The sequence below is a fragment of the Papilio machaon genome, chromosome 4 (genome assembly GCF_912999745.1).
Source record: "Papilio machaon chromosome 4, ilPapMach1.1, whole genome shotgun sequence".
Lineage (NCBI taxonomy): Eukaryota > Metazoa > Arthropoda > Insecta > Lepidoptera > Papilionidae > Papilio > Papilio machaon.
In genome coordinates, this window is record NC_059989.1 from 1,596,730 (window position 1) to 1,616,580 (window position 19,851).

Consider the following 19,851-nt stretch of genomic DNA (forward strand, 5'->3'; position numbering starts at 1 on the left):
TAATCATTTCACAATCCTGAGTGCGGCGGTTCTAGTTAAAAATCAGAAAACTTATGTTGAATTAATCTTTTACTTTACTGCTGTCTCTGTAATTACGGCACGTCGATTACGTTACTCGAATTTAATTCGGCTAATGAAGCATAATTATAATATACGCGTTCACTTCGGCACCAGCTGATGAGGGGAAGAAGACGTTACCCGAGCCCGGGCGAAATAATCAATCAGAGCTCGTAGGGAATTATACCTATTTAAGGTTATTTATGTTTGTTTCTTCTTCACCTTTTATATTGAACTGGGTCACTAAGATCACTAACAAAATCGTCGTCTTAAAAGAACACTAAACTAGGGCGTGGTAATAATCTGGATTATTATCTACCATAATAGAGCTAATTACATATTTGAAAGGAATTTTTTTCATCGATAAGAATAAACATGAAACTTACCTAACCTAACTTCTAATTCTAACACTTCATCATTTCTCTAAAGTAGTCTATCTATATATATAAAAAGAAAGTTGTGTTAGTTACACCATTTATAACTCAAGAACGGCTGAATCGATTTGACTGAAAATTGGTGGGCATGTAGCTTAGAACCAGGAAACGGACATAGGATAATTTTTACCCCGTTTTCTATTTTTTTATTTTATTCCGCGCGGACGGAGTCGCGGGAAAAAGCTAGTTTGATATAAATTCCAAGCAACTTTTCTTAGACGCTTAAACACAACAAATAACAATTGAATCTAGTTTACTAACGTTGTAACCTATACATTGCAGAGCGTACGAGAAGAGTTATGCTGCGCGAGAGCCCGCGTGCGTGAGTTGGAGGCGCAGAACCGCGCGCTGAGCGGCTTACTGGTGCGTCAGTTGCGCCCGCAGCCGCGGCCCTCGCCCGCCTCGCCGCACACCCCGCACTCCCCACACACACCACACACGCCCCACACGCACACCACGCTTACGCCAAGGGATTTACAAGGTAAGCACGTGCCCATGACTAAAAGGCGTTCCATGAATGCCTGTTACCCAAACCCTTTACCCGATGAGTTTGGACGCAAGTCAATGCAGTACTAGGATACGAAACTACTTCACTCATATTAAGGAGATGTTATAGTTTGTTTTTAAAAAATCAAAAACTATTAAACCAAGTTCGAAAATCTTGCTTCTATTCTATCAGTGTGTATTATGCTATAGCAAGATGTTACTCTGTTTTTCTATCTACCTCACTCCGGCTTCGAGTTGTTAACAAATACAAGTATTAACATTTGCGCGGTGTGTGTTGCGCAGTGCACGTAGTTGAGGTGGGATCGTGCGGGTCGCTGGTGTCGTTCCGTGACTCCCCCCCACCGCCCGCCGCTCATCCGCACCCACACGCTCTCAGCCACGACGATAAGCGCCGCCACCAGATTCTCGCCGACATCTGGACCGAGCTCAAGGTACGTAATAGCCATCCCTCAAGTCAACAAATTGGTATAGATTCAATACTCTTCATATCATTCTGTATTTCATATTTTTTTTTCGTAGGGGCTGGAAGTGAGCCCTGGGAACTTGGCACGCGCGCTGGCGGCCGTGGAACCTGCGCTGTGGGCGCCGCCCGCGCGACCTGCCACTCTCAGCCTCAACATGCCGCAGCCCTGCACCCACCCCGTCAACGGTCACTTTCTTTATTCTTTTATAATGTTCTTATATTTTCCTTATACTTTGGATAATTTTCTAACAAATTTCATTATTCCAGGTTGCGAGGAGAAAGCAACAGAAGAAGAGAGCGGCGAAGTGGGTGAAGTGGGGGCGGAATCTCCCGAGAGCGGCGCCAAAGACGAGGGCTACTCCACCATGTCTAGCGATGTGCAGGCAGACGCTTCACGTCAGAGCGACCACGCGCCTGACCGCGCCCTGCCCGACCTTAACGAGGCCTCGGACGAGACTGACAACCAGACCATAGTCTCCATCAATCCGCGAGAATCCCGGCGACACGCTCGTCTTCTAGCCGACGCCGACTACATATATTTCCCGCTGGGCGTCGCGTTTGCCGGTGTTAGAGGCAGCTACCCACCCTCGCGACCCGTCCTTCCTTTCCAACATGTCGTGAGGAGCTTCTCTGACTCTCATCTCTGCCTCAAACTAATAGCGGGAACGACTTGCCCCACCAGTTGTCTTGACACCCCCACGCCGAGTTCGGGCGTTTTAGTTTTAGATCTCAAACCAGCGCCGGAAAGACCTTTAAGAAGACCAGCGATAGCTTCTACCACAAGTTCAGAGAGAGTCTCTTGGGGCAGCACGGTCGACGAGCGAGCTGATGGTTCACAGTACGATGCGGACTACGTGCAGCATTGGTTGGAGCTGGACGACGCGAGATCGGCACTCCAACAAAGGCATCGGGATCTGGCCGAGTTGGAATACGATAGAGCCGAGTTAGAGGACTGGAGCTTGTCGTTGTCGTGCGAAGATCTCAGAGATAGACAATCTCCTTTTGCCGAAATTACGACACCCGGTCAAATATCACTTTCAACGCTACCGAGTATTAGAGAAGACGATGGCTTGGAACTAGAGGAAGATGTTGGAGATTGTTTATGGAATGATTGCGGATTTGCGACGGTGGAAATAGATGAATGTAAAATGACCGATGCGGAAAATGCGGAGAAGCGGTGGGAGTGCTCAGGAACACATTCCCCGGGAGGATCGTGGTCCAGTGCCTCCGATGCTCCGGAAAAACGATCCAGTACAGCTCTGAGCGAGGACGGTGACTGCACAAATATCGGTGTCGATTTCACTAGAGACTTTTACCGTCTCGTTAAATACGAAAGCACAAAAAGTCTAGCGTCCAACTCATCCAGAGGTATTCCGTCTCAAGATCCGAGCAATCATCTGCGAATACACGACGTGCAAGCTATGGCTCTGCAGGACCGCGAGCAAGCGTTGCAAAACGTGCTACACTTCATAGCGGAACAGCAAAAGTACTGTCGCGACAGGGAGGAGTCCGATTCGATGTCGTCTCGGCCCGTGTCGGAGATCCGTGAGCTGCCTCCACCGTACGCCGCAGCAGATTACGACGACGACTCCGTAGGGCCACGCAGCGAGGTGTCAGAGGATAGACTCCGGCCAGATTCTTTCGGTAGTTTCTCAGAAAACGATTCCAGCGAAATGATCTCTAGTGAAAGACCAAAAGTAGTATTCTGTGACGTCGTTTCCGAGGCAAAATGTACGCCGAGATTCATCGAACGGGAAGACCCCTATGTGGAGTCTCAAGATTATTTCGATAATTTCTCTCAAGTAGAAAACGCCGAAAACGAGCTTAATGACCATCATCTACTAAAGGTGCAAATGAAGAATGAAATAAACAAATGCATCGACACGAGCAACCCGCCCGATTCAAATCTGCCCCTAGCACAAAAAGAAGAGAAAACATGTGATATCGAATCTAGTCGTAATGTAGACCACAATTCGGCATTAAAAGAAAATACAGTAAATATAATGTCGCACAAACAAGTCACACTGTGCGAAAGAGAAGTTGAAACTTGTTTGAGCAAATCTTCTAGTTTTCCATTGGCGAGCGGGGAAACGGAGATATCGTTAGTGGAGGAGGTGCTCAGTGCATGTAGACGGAGCACCGGCGTGCTGGTCCCCGTGCCCGAAGAGGAGGAAAGTTCCTCGCCCGAGACCGGCTCGCCACAGATGACCGAGTCGAACACGACGAGCACATCCACTGCTGAAACTGTGATAGTAAGTAATAGGACTGACGGAACCCAGAGGGAGATCAGACCTCGGGCGGACAGGAGTCGTATCCCCACATTTCTCGGGGGTAAGAGGCCGCCATCGTCGCCGCACAGGACGAGGTCGAAGATCCCCGTCGCGGAGAGGGCCCGAGTGAACGCGGTGCCGGTACCTGCGCCCGAACCAATCATCGTGAAGCAGGAGCACACGCTCAGCTTCCACGAGGCCGCCACCTCGAAGGATGTCATCGATGAACTTAACAGGCAAGTTATATCATATAAATTATGTAAAACTCATTTATTTGTAAATTTAGGCTACAGTGAAATACTTCTGTATTTAATAATCCTCTGCTGCTGATCTGCTTGCTTATATTTCTATTTAATATATTTCCAGAATGATCCGACAGAGCGAGGGACCACCTGCGGTCAAGGGCAGCGGCGAAGAGACCGGGGAAAGCGGTGAGAGCGGAGAAAGTGGAGAGAGCGGAGAGGGTGCGGAGGGCGGCAGGGACGGCGCGTTGTGGGCGCCAACCGGCTGGGTGCACGTTGAGAAAGACATTGACTTCAGTGACCCTAAGGTATCTTGGAACTTTACCTGTATGCTTAGAAAATTTATATATAATTAATAATTATCAATCTTGTCATCATTTATCAATTATGCTGCTAGGAAAACTACATAAATATGTAAAATATTTCAGGCTCGGGCGAATCTTTTGGACGTAATGTTGGCGTCGAGCGACTCATCACCGTCGTCGTGCGGGTCGTCGCCGGCGGAGCCCCCCGCAGTCCCCGCGCCCGCCGCGCCCTACTCCCGTCTGCACAGACTGCATCGCTCGCGACGGCAGAAAACTGGTAAATTTTGAAACATGCCTCCATCGCACTTAGCTATATTTCATACTACACAGCTACCATTCGGTGTTGTGGTTAAAATTTTGTTGTTTTTGATGAGATTGATAAATAGAATGCAGATGATAAATATAGTTGTAAAATAAATTTTGAGTTTATTTTTAACACTGAATTTGGCTAAATTCTGAACATTTTATAACTAAATGATTTTTAACGTTGAAATTTCATATCTCTGACAAAATATAAACTATAAACAAATGGCAATATCGTATGAATATCGCAATATGTGTCCGTCGAACCAATCCGTCTTCTTTAAAGATAATAACAAATTTATGTTATCTGTATATTTTGATTTTTGTCTTTTTATATATTAACTGTCTTTAGTTATTTTTCTAGTTGTCTCTGAATGTAATATCTCTGTCTGTGTCTCGCCACAAGTCAAGCCACGCCTCTCGTTTCCGCTCTCACTCACTCGCACCATCTCACTCTCGCCTCATTCTGCGTAGTAATCATACACCACGCTCCGGATTGATCAAAATTTGACAAGGCTGCCAACAATATTATCAAAATTGATTCTAAGGTATTGAAAGGTTTTCTTTTTAATTGTTACTCAATTTAAATATATCAAATTGTCTCTGCCTTTAGGATGTAAGGCACAATGTAGACAAAAAGTTAAGTTAGAAAGGTTTTTTAAAAGACATTGAGATATATAGTACATTTTATCGCGCATATAGTCCCCTTACTGTTTTATTGCCGCTCTTTGTAAACTCCATCATGCTGAGCTTAGATGACTTAGATAAGGTTGGCAGCGTTGTGAGAGTGTCGCCGGAGCGTGCGTAGCGTGGGGAGCGTGTACAGCGCGTGAGTGCGTGCGGGCGAGATGCTGGCGCCGAGCGTGCTCACGCCTGTGTGTCGTCCAGCGGGGGGCGCTTGTAGCCGCTAACGTGCCTGTTGGTGCAGCGGCGGCGCTGCGCGTGCGGCTGGCCGTGCTGCGGCCACCGCGCCGCCGCCGCCCCTCCGTGCTGGGCCGCGACGGATTCTTCGTGCGCTTCGGCGACCGCGAACGCGCCGCCGTCGCCGCCTTTGACTTCCTCGATGACCTCTCCGGCTCCGGCGGATCCTCCCCGGACACCAAAGACTGTACCTAAATTATCTAGCAATAAACGCCTCCCAAATAAACTATATTTTTTTATTGTGATACGAACGCGACCGTTTTCACCCCGCACGGACGGGGCTGCGCAGGAACACCGGTGTGTCGCGCCGCCCTCGTGCCTTCGGTGGCGCTTATGAAACGGTTAGCCGAATAATTTTTACTTAGTGTAGCGTTTTGTAACCGTAAGCCGCGTCTGTCCGGCTGCAGCTTTTCCGACGGCCTCGTGTAATCCTTTCGAGTCTAGTACTTTAGGTGTCGTAGTTGTTTCGATTTGTACTATTCTATATGATGAGCACCTAGGCTATAACGTTCTTCCTAAATTCCATTTAGTAGTTTGGTGAGATATGGGTAGAGAACGTTGCGAGGGCGTCGTGTTTTATAGAAGGAACTGTTCCTTTGCATTCTGAATCTCAAACCAGAAGCCTTGCACATTGTACCACCTCTCGTACTGTCGGTATGTAACCTACGTAATACTTTGCGCTTTCTGTAACCGAAGCGATGGTATACCCAACGTGATCCGGTCGACTGCTCACTGCGATGTCTAAGCTTACGCTTCGAACCAGTAAACGTGTGTTAGGTAAGAAGACGAAATAAGTAATGACTAAGTAATTGAAAGCTGCGGCCTCGAAGTAATGTGATATTTTTGTATATACTGTAAGTCCCACTTATTTTCGTATACATTTAAATGGATTCCTTTCTAACAGAACGAAGTAACTGATGGTCCTAGAGTGAAATGTGTTTGCGTTTTGAGTAAGCCCGGTCGTGCGACGAGACGACTTTTGGCGAGAGTCGCGCGACCGGATCGCAGATTGTAACGTTAAGTACTTATGTAAATACGGACGATTAACATTTATGTGTAACTACATTTAATTATTATATTAGTCGTAATCTAAAACAATCGATAACCTTATAAAATCCATTAAATCGAAGGGTACTAAAATATGATAAGTGTATATATGTTATGACGTCATTGAATGCTATTTATTAATTTGTATCAGTTGCGATTCTTCGACCATTTGTGTATACTTAGGTACATATCATCTAATATTATTTGTAGTGTTTATATTTTCTCGCTTCAAGTAACGGACTTTAGTATTCATTGACCCGCTATTTTTATTACTCTTAAAATTGAAGTTATTTTACTATACCAAAAGTTATCTTAATATTTTCCTAAATCTGTCTCGATTTTATTTGTAGTCGTTACTTGAAGTGAGATATTGTCATATATAGTTTGCATATTGCAATTCCATTTATAACGGTTATGAACCTTGAGTCAAATTTTTTGTGGCTTTGTATAGATTCTATAAAATGGCGGAACCAAAGCAATTTAACACAACTTTGCCACCACTCGTTACGATGCGACACACAACATGTATTTTATTTTTATCTTTTTATATATTAAAAAGATTTCTTTTGTATCCAGCTTTGTTTAATGGTAATAATGAGGACAATAAAGGAAGATTTTTACATAATAATTATTAATAAAAAAACGACTCGATCGATATCTAAAATATATTACTTATAAACGACATATAACTGCGATTAATATTTAAATTGGAACAATGTAACGACGTCCTTTACGTTCGGATACACGCATTACAATGACCATTATAGTTTTAGAAATTAAAATCTTAAGTTTTAGATCGATCTGAATATATAGAAACCCATCATTTTTTTTAATTCTAAGCATAGTGTTTATCCGAACGTATTCATTAGTATGATAATACGAAATACAGATTGTAACTATTTTTAAATTCACTCTGTAATTAACAAATTAAAGATCGTAATTGTTCCTAAGAACTAATCGTTCATTCCTATATGTTAGGCATTTTATTGAGCATTCACATGTAAACCATGTTATTGTTTAAATTGTACCTCGGTATTTAATAATGAAATTGTATTCGATGTAATATTTAGGGTACTGTGAACGGTAACTACCACTGAGTTTCGAAGCACAATTGGAAAAATAAAATATAGTAATTAAAATGAAATGCGTATTAATCGTAATCCTTTAAATTGGTATTGGGTGCATTTGTTAGTTGATTCTAACATAAGAAATAGTAATACTTGAGTTAGGTAGGTACTTTGATCAGTACAAAACGTAGAGTAACATTATAATTTAATTATCTACTACAGATGGGTTTAATAAACGATTCCGTTCCCAAATAAAATTATTTTGTTTTATTTACTGCATCTATTTTATACTAAGCGTATCGGAAGCTCAAGGTTTAAGAAATTTGCAATCTGCAGGTCCTGGATTCAAATCCCGCACCACCAATGTGTTTTTCAATTTACATATGTACATTTATCCGACTTTATCTTGCGCATATCTAAGAAGAAAATTCAAGATATTTGTGAAGTCAACCAACCCGCACTGGGCCAGCGTGGTTGACTGGCCTAGTCACCCCTAACTTCGGGTAGACTTCGAGCACATCTTTGGGGACGTATAGTGACCTGATCATGATGATATTAAAAACTGCACTTGGTTTTGCAAATCGTCTAAAGTTAAAAATATTGTATAGACGACTATAACTTCATTTACACATTTGACTTTTAAAATAAAAGCAAAACATCCATAATTTTTACTTTATTCAAAAAATTCACATGAACCTGAATAATTTACAAATAATGCTTCCTTGTTCCGTTAACATTAAAAAACTGAAATAAAAATAGTGAAGCTAATCCAATCTTATTTGTTCTAGGGAAAAATTATCCGATTGTGTTAGTAAGAATACAAAAAAACATATCGCAGTTTTCCCAAGGAGAATGTGAGGCCAGACAATATGTTTTTGTATGAGTGTTCCAACAATGGAAACCCGCAGTAAACAATGTGTAAATTAAAGAGTAAAGTAAGTAAGAATATTTAAATTATCTTCTAATAAATTGTGATGCTAAAAACTACAACTAAAGAAAATAAATATTATTTTCAATATTTTAATTAAAAAATCGTGTTCTAAAATACATCCATTAATAAATAATAATTGATAATCATTTTTGGAATTTTCATTTATTTAACTGGTATAACTTCTAGGTAAATAAAATAAAATCGATGGCAACACGCCATTTTTATTTTTGTGGCTTGGATATCGTGTTTTAATTTTTTTTTATAATAATTTATATAAATGAAATTAAGAAATATTAAATACAGATAGGAAGTAACATATGACTTGAGAAAGTAATTCAATGTTCGGTGACAATTCAATTTCTCACAGTAGAACACATCACAAAACGACGTTGACTTTCTTCATTTGATCTGAAATTAAACAGCAAAACTCAATTGAAACTTTACCACAGATTCATTAGTAATACATTGTTACTGTTGTTATTGTTACACAAAAAAACAAACCTCAACTAACTTTGCCTACACCAAAGAACACACACACTCACAAACACACACACATATATTTGTATGTAAATAAAACTACGTGTTTAATGTAGAAAAAAAACATTTATTAAAATTAACCGTATATAAATTATGTCATGATAATTGTAGCTTCAAAAAAATCACAGACAACAAATTCATTTTTTTTTTCTTCTTTACAACAAATTAAGCATTGCGTTAAAATATTTTCTATCATATATATCCAATGTAGAGTCAAAATAAGTAAAGAGCAAATATAAGTCTTTTCAGATATCGTTGCTGCGCAAAATACAATTTCAGGTATATTGAAGCGGACCAAGATGCGGAGTGAGGACACTGAGTAGCGCGCCTATGACCTAGGGCCGCCAAGATATCTGAAAAGACTAATAACTAAGATATTAAGATATAAAACCATACTTAATCACATACCAAAATAACTTTTGCATAATACTTAGAAAAAAAATCTGTCACCACTAAGTCCCTATTTCCACTTAACAGTAAGCCGAGCGACTATGCACACAGGTTTCATTTTATACAGAATTCGTAGGCGCACCAGTGGAAATATTGGTTCTATATAAATTTAGCAGGTTGCTAAGTAATTATTGGATCTAAGATAAAACAAATATAAATAACATATCATAAAACAAGTTCCATTCCATATCAAATCAGCTTAATTCTAGCAAACTCCGGTAACATAAAATTTACAACAATACCAATCAACGTTAATCCTAATTAGTTAACGTTAACTAACGATTAAATTTATCAGTGCGACTTAAGTGTTACGTGCCGATATCGAGACAATAAAACTAGGCAATTATTTTTTTAATTACATTTTGTGTAGTACGTTCACAAAACTGAAGTTTAACACACACTGTAACGAAAGCGAAACGGTACCGAAGAGAAACTATTTTACTTATGAACCTTGTATAAATTGGGTTTATTGAATTGAACTTTTCCGGTGTTAGGTTGGCACCACGTAACCAAATCCAACGTTCCATTTTCGACTCGTTTTCATGTCTTTCTCATAACTGTTCGCTTCGATTTCGGTTCACTTTCGCATACGAAATTGTGTGTGAGCATGTATACAAAAATATATTGTGTACATGTTTTGTGTTTTGACAAAGAAGACGCTCGTTACAGCTACATACATAATCTGTACACGAGACAATTCATGATTCACACGTAACAAAATTAAAAGTGCAATGACCTAAAACATGTTTCGAAATTTGTTTTCATTAATCGATAAGACAATGGATTACAAAATGAGTGAAACAAATGACAGTTTCAAGCTAAAATTTGTCAGCAATTTGTTCGCATCGAAGATAACTTGAATTTTTTTTTTTTTGATAAAAGAATTTATTGACAAACATATTTAGTCACGAAATTCCTATTGTACTTTCTGGATTGTACATAGAAACTAGTAAAAAAAACAGACACGATTTAAATTAAAAGAGTATAAAAAATAAATTATAATTTTGGAAAAAAAAATTGTGACACAATAACGTTAAATGATTATATGTAATTTGTGACGCTATACTTATATAATTTACCGTGGGTTTCTGAGACAAATCTCTGTTTTGTCAAAGATAATGGACAAGGATGACGATATGTTTTATACAAAAGTCTTGGTCTCGGAAACCCACGGTTGAACGTTTGAAGACTACAAGAAAATTAAAGAAAATCTAGTAGCAAATTCAAGCAATTTCAAAAATAAATATTTTATATATTGATTGTTGGTTAAAATACAATTCATTTTTATCATATAAAAAAGTAATAACAATCACTACATTGAAACATCAATAATAGACAAAAAACATTTAAAACTGTAGTAGAAATATATAAAATAGTTATACACAAATCCAAAAAAATCTAGATAAAAAAATATTTAAGAAAATGTTTATCGAATCGTACATGCTTCAGATATGACTAGAGGGTGCAAAGCGATGAAGAAATAGCAAAAGGAATTTAAAAAAATATATTACACTACAAAATTATCTATCTTTAGTTAATTATTCACTCTTAAGTAATCTCCATACAATTTAAATTATAGTCAATGAATAATATTTATGTAAGCCAAGATAAAGCTGAAATTTGATGAAATCACAAAATGAAGATTTACATTTGAAAGTTAATTGAAAATTATATCAATCATATCAAATTCTGTTGAAAAAATTTAAAAAAATAAATCACAATAACTATATACAAGCAAAATTCAACTCTAGCCTAATTAATATAAGCCTTCTTTTTCACTGGTGTGCAAATGTGTGATGTTCCCGCGCACTTATATACTACGAAAAGAAAATTATTATATATATAAATCAATGTCACATAATATTTGTGTCTATGTCATAGCATATAATTTTAAAGGTTCAATCACAATTTACTTATTAATTGTTGCTAAATTAAAAATATAACATTTTAAAAAATTCATTTTTTAAAACGCACGATAGAAGATTGTTTAAAATCGGCCAGAAGTGTACTAGTGAACTTTTTTCTTGTAATTACAAGATACCTTAAAATAAATACTCTAGTAGTAAAAGTAAACACTTAAAAATAATTTAGTTAAGAACAACAAAGTAATCTGATCTCTGAGTCAGTGATGTTATTTAAAGTTCACATTCAAAATAACATCACTGACAGCTGTCAAAACCACCCATTATTTTATTTTTTTCTGTAAATAATAAATTCGGGAGATATAATAAAAAATGTGTAAATAAATAAATTATCTATGATTAAATTTAACTTAATCATTAGCTCCAAATCCTCGGCTTGTCTCCGCCCGACGAGCACTGCTCCTTCGTACTTCTTATGTTGGCACCACCGCCTTCGAAAACGTTCCGTTTCACTTCAGGCTCTTTGTTTGCGCTGCGTTTAGAAATATTCACATTTAAAATTTTAACAATTAAAAATTTGTGCAAGTACAGTTGCCAATGTGTGAAAGCAAAATTTCGGCCAATTTCAATGCTTCAAATACGTATTACCCAACCGACGCAAAATGTACACAAGACACAAGCTTTTCTAATAATGATGTTAGCAAAGTACTCGTAGTATACCACGTTTAGTTTACGTTCTAATTTTCGTTACATTGTATTGGTTTTCTTAACAATAAAAGCAACAATTATCAAAGAATAAAAATAAAATGCAAGATTTAGTACTGCGATTTTATATACCCGTATTTTTAACAAATTCCTTAAAACTAAATAAAAGCAGCATGCAGATAATCTTTGAATAATTAAATCAAAGCCATAAAATATAGATGAAAAACAACGTTAAAAATGAATAGGATAAAGTATTATCCATTATTCATTTTAAACATCCAAGTGAAAGAATCGTGCAAAATAAATATCCGTAACCTTCGTAACATCTCACGATTACGGTAGTTCTATGTTTGTTAACAAAAATCTATTTTTAATAAATATTCGATTTTGCATACAAAAGCGATATCAGTTTCCGCTCACTAAACAATACCAATTAAAAATAAAACAGACACGATAACGTCATAAACAAATACCCAGATATCGACTAATTACGTGAAATAATGCTGATAAAATGAGGTATTACCCAGAATTAAAGAACGCGTATCAATAATATTGTTGACGGAAAACCTTAACAACTTTTTTTTAAAGAATTTGATAGAGTTACATATTTTTCTATAGGGATCGTCCGTTCATCAGGTGGAGCCCCACACTAAGGGGAAGGGGAACAAAAGTTGCTAAGGTTGCGTAGCATTTCAATATTATTTTAATAATTACACAAGCCACAAACATGCAGAGATAAACAAGGCATGATTCAGACACTTCGTTCCCCACCTACGTGCGGCACACGGCGTAATCAAGACCAATACGTTTGGGACACGTCAAATGACTAGATAAACAAGCTCTTAAAAAAAGAGTCTAAAAAACATAACACGTCACACGGTGATGAAATCAAAGAAGATTTGAGTTAATAGTACTATGATCTAACTGAAAACATAATAACGATGAAGATAATGGAACGGTTTTATTCTATTTTTAACTTTACTCTCTCTCCCTGCTTCTGTCTCTTTCTCTATGTGAAGTTTAGAAATGTTACTAATTTCAGAAATAAAATAGTTGCAAATGCTAAATTATTCCAATTCGTTGCGAGGAGAAAATTTTCAGCACAATTATGTTTTGCGATATAGCAATTTTTATAGTTTGAAAGCGTCAACAACTTACTTCTGATAAGATTTAATACACTTTCAACCATTTCACCTGATGTACTTCGCGTGTATTTTTTATGTATGTATGAAAATACCATTTTGGCTAGTTGATATCGTATTTTTCGCGGAGTGTTTTTCATTGTTTTATTTAAGTTGACATTTAATTCCTAGTATATCGACTACAATCTAGATTGCTGTTATCTACCTACGTATAATTCTCTGATCAATAGACAGGATTCAGTAACTTTGTTCGTATATTTCCATAGTATTTAGAAATGTTAAGCCTCTTTATTTAGCTCAAACAAACATTTTTCAAGCCTTACAATACCCATGTATACGGGCGTAATTGAAGGTCTTATACTTTATTCACGTAATGATAAATAACTACGGCTAATCTATATATATAAAAGAAAGTCGTGTTAGTTACACCATTTATAACTCAAGAACGGCTGAATCGATTTGACTGAAAATTGGTGGGCAGGTAGCTTAGAACCAGGAAAAGGACATAGGATAATTTTTACCCCGTTATCTATTTTTTTTTATTCCGCGCGGACGGAGTCGCGGGTAAAAGCTAGTTCCAAATAAATTAATGGGGATTAGTCTAGAAAGATTAGAAAAAAGGTATCAAAACCAAAGAAAATAGTAAAAATAAAGTAATATTCATTTAAGTAACAGAAAAGATTCAATATATGAAAGAGTTTTAAAATAGACAGTTAACAATGTGGGATCATATGTGGTGAATCACCTTAAAATTTTGTCAACACTCGAGTCAAAGTATGACCACATTTCGATCGAGCATGCTCAGGCGCACGTATGCATTATACTATGTATGTACTAGTCATTTAAAGGGTTACGTAGATTGATAAAGGATTAAGAATACAGTCATTCAATTGCAACGAATATTTAACAACCTCTTTAACAACGTGCGTCATACGTCTATATAAAATGCCATACAATCGACCAACTTTCGATTCAACCAAACAAGAAAGTGAAAGGTGTGTCTCTTACAAAACTTGCAGTGAGGCGCTAATTTATAACAAATTTTTGTATGACAATACTTAATTTTTATCTTTGTTTTACGATGGGTCTGTCTACATTATTTTCGAACTATCGGTATATGGCACTAATCCAATTTAGTGGCATTATTATTTTTTTTTATATCATAAAGTGGCAAACGAGCAAACCGCCACCTGGATTCGCCGAAATAGCGAGGCGACCGTTGCCCATAGGGATCCGCAAATGAAGATGCGTTGCCTACCTTTAATCAACGGAGAAGGGAACGCTAAGAAAGTGGATACTTCTCCTTTCCCATCTTTTCCTAATAATATATTACCGTTCGACCCGACCAATTCGTGCACCCAGCAAATATTGTTGTTGCAGGATCTACCACAATTATCTAATTACAATTTAAAACTACATTTATTAGCAAAGTAAGTAGAACTCAAATTGATTAAGAATTAAAAGCCATTTAATACGGATTACCATGTAATTTTTACTACAGGTTTACACAAATTAATTGCGAGAACTTTTTGTAACTGCAGAACAAATTATAGCAAAGTAAAAACATTCTTAACGTATGCAAAAATAATATACTTCCTACTCTCCCTTGTTACGTAAACGATTATGTATAACATAATGACGTGATCAATAAAATAGTGGATTACGCCAGTAACTTAATTAACTCGTAGTCAGAATTCTAGATCTAAACATTTTGAAACGGTAACCGGGTTAGTTATTTTTTTAATTCAAATTACTTTTTCAGACGTACTATGTCAATTTAAAACGGAATTTGTTTTAAGAGTATATTAGTATGAGTATGCCTACCTATATATTGATTTGCAAAATGCTAATATTAACATATTTATAAAGATACTAGTTGTCGGCGCCACTCAGTCCGCGCGGAATGAAATAAAAACTATATTAGTAGCTTATGTGTTATTCCAGACTATGTTCTATATCTGTGCCAAATTTCATCAAGATCCATTGAGCCATTCTGGAGATACTTTTAAACAAACATCCATCCAAACATTCGCATTTATAATGTAAGATAAGATTGGACCTGTACAGTTACATTCGAAATCCCACAGACATACGTCTGATATCGTTTTTTGGGACGAAACCATTATTATAAGAATTTTTGTAATCTTAAAAATGAAAAAATAAATTAAAAATAAGCCTATGACGTAAAAGTGGACAAAACTAGAAGCATATTTAATCCAAAACGTTACTACGCAATATATTTTTACGCAATTATTTTTTATGTAACATTACTACATACATTGATCGTATTATGCGTTGCATGCGAACATCTATACAAAGACAATTGTTTTTGAATCCGTGTGACGCACTTAGGACAATAATTAAGGGCTTATATACCAATGGTTAAAGGTAATGAAATTCAATCACATGGTCATGAGTTTGAATCCACCGTTCGACCAACATCGCCAATTCTCTTTTAGCACGAACTTAGCTGTAGTTAAAAAAAAATGTTATTTTATTTAAGCTGCTTAACTAAGCAGATTATAAATTAAAATTAATTTAAAACAATATCTCGAGAAGAAATTCAATGATATGTGAAGTCAACACGCACTTGGCCATTATGGTTGACTATAGCCTAGCCACTCCTAATTTGGGGTATGCTCCGAGCACCTCATTGGGGACGTATAGTGAGCTGATGATTGATAGGATTCGGTAAAATAGAGTATGAATTAAGTTAGATTCGTAATCTGGCTGGCACTAACAATAGACGTCCATAGACTACGAAGACGAAATTTATATCAGTACAAGTGGGTTTTGATTTAGAAATAAAAAATTTCCCGAATCTATTTACACAAACATGTCTAACTACAACGTGTTACTAATGTTCGAGCAAGTTTGTCGTTTCATAATTATCGTAGACAATAGAATTTCGATTCTTCGCGTCGTTTTATTTTCTGCGTCACACCTTTATTGTTACGTGATCGTATTTTTGTTTTAAACACAATAATACAGATAAGAACTGAGTGCGAAAATTTAATTGTATAACATCCAATAAACATTTATTTTAATGAAAAAAAAATTAGCAATCAAAGACGCATTTACGATGTGTTTCGTAGACATTATTAACAATAAATGAAAGTGTATTCTATAAAAAAATATTTATTTGGTTTATATATTTTTTCTCATATTTTTTACGATCTCACGCAAAAAATAATACGTAATTTTATTTTAATATTTTCAAATTCTTTTCGTAGTTTTATGTGTATGCATGTGTACACAACACATATTTACAAATGCTGCAATCTAGACCAATTAAAAATAATAATATGCATTTCTATGGATATTTAAAATAATTATAATATCCACTGCTCGTTTTCAAGGTTCAAAATATCAGATAACTTCAGTGTTAAAGTATTGACATTTTGATTTCAAGCAGAACTTTTATTTTTGGTATGTACAAAGGAATATTAAACAAATAAAAAGAATAAATTGAATTATAAAATTAAATATTAAGATACTTATTAATTCTCCTACTAATAATAAAATGTACCTTTTACGAACTCTGCTGACATTAAATAAATAAAATATTTAAAATATTTATTATGCAGTTATAATGAAAGGGTTTATTATTGAGAGTTCACTATACTTGTAGTTAGAAGTTCAATGTCCTTTATTTTGATGGCATAAAGCCAAATAAATCAACTCCATTTATTGGCAACAAAACCTGTGGGTTATTTTGATATTCAATAATTTGGCAATTGTTTCTGTCAATGTACTGTTTGTTGAAAAAAATCAATGGGGCATTATGGCTGATAATGAATTTAAAATTATAAAATGGTAAGGTAAGTAGAGTAATTGCCACTCATTTCATTAATACACAATACTGATCAAATTTAAAAATTATAGAGTTTGTCGAATTTATTTTATCCAGTACTACATTGCAACATATAAAATACAAAACAAAATAATTGTCTATCTGTATCATTCAGATTACCCATAGGAGCATAAACAACACTTAGTTTTTTTTTAAAAGCAAAAAATATAAGATTTCTCATTTAGAAGCCCATCAAAGTGTAATAAGCATTAGTGTTAGTAAACTTAGCAACAAATATAATGTAGTTCACTTTACAGAAATTAATTCTATTATTATAGTCATCTACTTATATTAAAGTTAAAAATATATAAATTACAGCTATCAATGTAATTAAGAGTAATTTCTGTAAAGTAAACATAAGCAGGAAAATAACACATTACAATTTGTTTAAACCAACCATCAATTCAATTTAAAGTTAATTACGATAAGAATTAAAATAGTACCTGAGCATAATTCTGAAGTTCTCCAATTGTCTAATACTATTTGAGAGTCTTGCAAATGCATTAAAGAGTGCTACAATTTCAGTTCTCTGCAATCGCTTATTTGCCTTGTGCCGGACTGGCAGTGTACCTTGCTCCGGATCTGCTTCAAGACTGTCCCATTGTGAGGAAAATAGAATTTTTAATGCGGTACCCAAGCCTTGAGTTTGCAGCTTGCCCCAAAGTTTACATTTGTCACAGCCAACGCAATCCATTATTCTCGATATATTCCAAAAGTGTTCTCGAAACTCATTCTTCAACTTTGCAGCTTGACTACCTCCATTGAACATTGCAGATTCATTAAAATGATCAGGGAATGAGTATATAACACTCAGCATGTTACTTATTGCTGCTCTTGTCTCCTCATCCTCCGTGGGATTTCCAGTGAAATATTCTTCAGTTTCCAAGTACGGACCAGCTTTGGAAAGTGCTCTCATTTCCAGTAAATAAACAAAATATAAATTTTTCAACCAGTTGGGACCCTCATTATGTGTCTGAGAAGGATCAAAGCGTCGTTGAAACTCCTCCAAATTGGGACCCCACTCTCCTTCAGGAGGTGCAGCAAAATCAACACCTTTTTCTGATAGCAAGTAATTTGAACACAAATGAATATTAATACTGCTATGGAGTCCAGATATGGCTCTATAAAATACTCTTTTCTCTAGACACATATTACTCAAATCGGAACTGAGTACATATGGAAAGGATTCATAAGGGTTTAATTTAGGTCTGAAGCAATTTTCCTGGTAAATACTTCTCCAAATCCTGTGAGCAGAGGGTCCTTTGTAACCTGTGTACCTCTCTGGGTTTAGAGACAAATCAACATACTCAGCATCCGCATCTCTATCATCACATTCACAGAAATTCTCTAATGCACTATCATGAGCATTCCATTTTGCTATTTCATACTGGCTTGCTGCACTTATAGTCATATTTAAATAGCCCAAATCAGGATTATGATCCTCATCAGTACTACAAGCTGTCTGGTCTATCATGGTATATTTTTCAGCTGGTCGTTCATTTTCGTGCTCATCGACATATCCTGGAACACTGTCCTTCGAGCAAGTTTTAATATGACAATATTTCATTGCACACCTACTGTCGTCCGCCCAAAATGGACATTCCTTTTTTAAATTTACCTTGTAAAATCTAAAATAGTCTTTACTCACTAAACTCTGAATGCGGGGAAAAATTTTTACATTATTAAAATAGTCGATAGTGTCAACATTGCACGAACAATCTCCCAGTGCACCATGAAGAGCGTCGAAGCAAGCATTACTGTCGCAAGGCGCTGTTTCAAATAGTTCAGTGTCGTAACTAACTGCCTGGACTATCGCTACAGTAAAAATCATAAACATAACACAACAATTTTTCGATGCCATTTTTGTAACAATTCTGTTCGCACCGATTACTTTACAACAGAAATATGCCACTCCAGTTTGATAGATGACCGTCACAGTCTATACAAACAAAAATTCTACTTTTAATCACATCACAGTAACTAAAGAATTCTAATTTCACACATCAAAAATTAAACAACAAGTAAACTAAGTAAACCATAAAAATACAATCTGCAGCAAACGTTGAGACATATCTAAACAGTGAAACGAATGAAATATGAAATGACTTCGTCGAAGAAAAAATATGCGAGTGTCAATGTCAAGTAAATGTCAATTACCACAGATGTACAAGAGATGCATTTCCAAATGTTGCCATTTTAATATCTTTGAAACTAACTTGAATTTAAATGTATGTGATAATTGTAATTAGTTGCTAGATTTCACGTTTATTCGATAATTTAATTTCTATTTTTTAACACATTTCTTTACTATATATAATATGGTAAAATAATCTTATACAAAGAAGTTAAAACTAAAAACCTTCAAAATGTAATTAAAATATATTACTAAAAGGAGTCAATTTAGACAAGGCTCTGAAGATAATGGAGCGTTCCCTTTGAATAGCTAGACTAAAATAATTATTTTCCGAGGCAGCTGCCAGTTGTTCGGTCTTCTGAGATGTTAGTCGACCTTTTCGCTATTTCCTTAAAAGGCCTTATAGTGCTATGACCCCACGAACCAAGGGTCTCGACACCCAAAGGGACAATATCATATTCGGCGCCTAAAAATACAGGGGTTATTTGCATGCTCAATTGCTTTTATTTTATTCGCAGATTCTTTTACTTACACAAAGCAAGTTTCAAATTTGTCTGCCAGTATTTAGAATCTGTACAGTTTTTATTAAAACATAATAATCTCCAACAAAACGTTTAGTGC

At 36.2% G+C, this 19,851-nt stretch overlaps 2 protein-coding genes across 2 annotated transcripts in view; one reads left to right on the top strand and one right to left on the bottom strand.

The window, feature by feature from the left end:
* LOC106718512 overlaps window positions 1–6,829 on the top strand; it is a 281,801-nt gene extending 274,972 nt beyond the window's left edge. The window contains exons 7-13 of the mRNA XM_014512606.2: window positions 774–972; window positions 1,281–1,429; window positions 1,518–1,647; window positions 1,729–3,967; window positions 4,098–4,281; window positions 4,402–4,555; window positions 5,510–6,829. Coding sequence (XP_014368092.2) covers window positions 774–972; window positions 1,281–1,429; window positions 1,518–1,647; window positions 1,729–3,967; window positions 4,098–4,281; window positions 4,402–4,555; window positions 5,510–5,697 — 3,243 coding nt within the window. The 3' untranslated portion in view covers window positions 5,698–6,829. The remainder of the gene's footprint in view (window positions 1–773; window positions 973–1,280; window positions 1,430–1,517; window positions 1,648–1,728; window positions 3,968–4,097; window positions 4,282–4,401; window positions 4,556–5,509) is intronic.
* A 4,922-nt stretch (window positions 6,830–11,751) lies between these two features.
* Window positions 11,752–19,167, bottom strand: LOC106718555 (ero1-like protein). Its single transcript, XM_045686809.1, has 3 exons — window positions 19,144–19,167; window positions 17,540–19,035; window positions 11,752–11,928 (listed from the first exon to the last, which is right to left on the bottom strand). The coding sequence occupies exons 1-3, from the start codon at window positions 19,165–19,167 to the stop codon at window positions 11,814–11,816; spliced, it is 1,635 nt and encodes a 544-aa protein (XP_045542765.1). The 3' UTR covers window positions 11,752–11,813.
* Window positions 19,168–19,851: the final 684 nt, after the last annotated feature.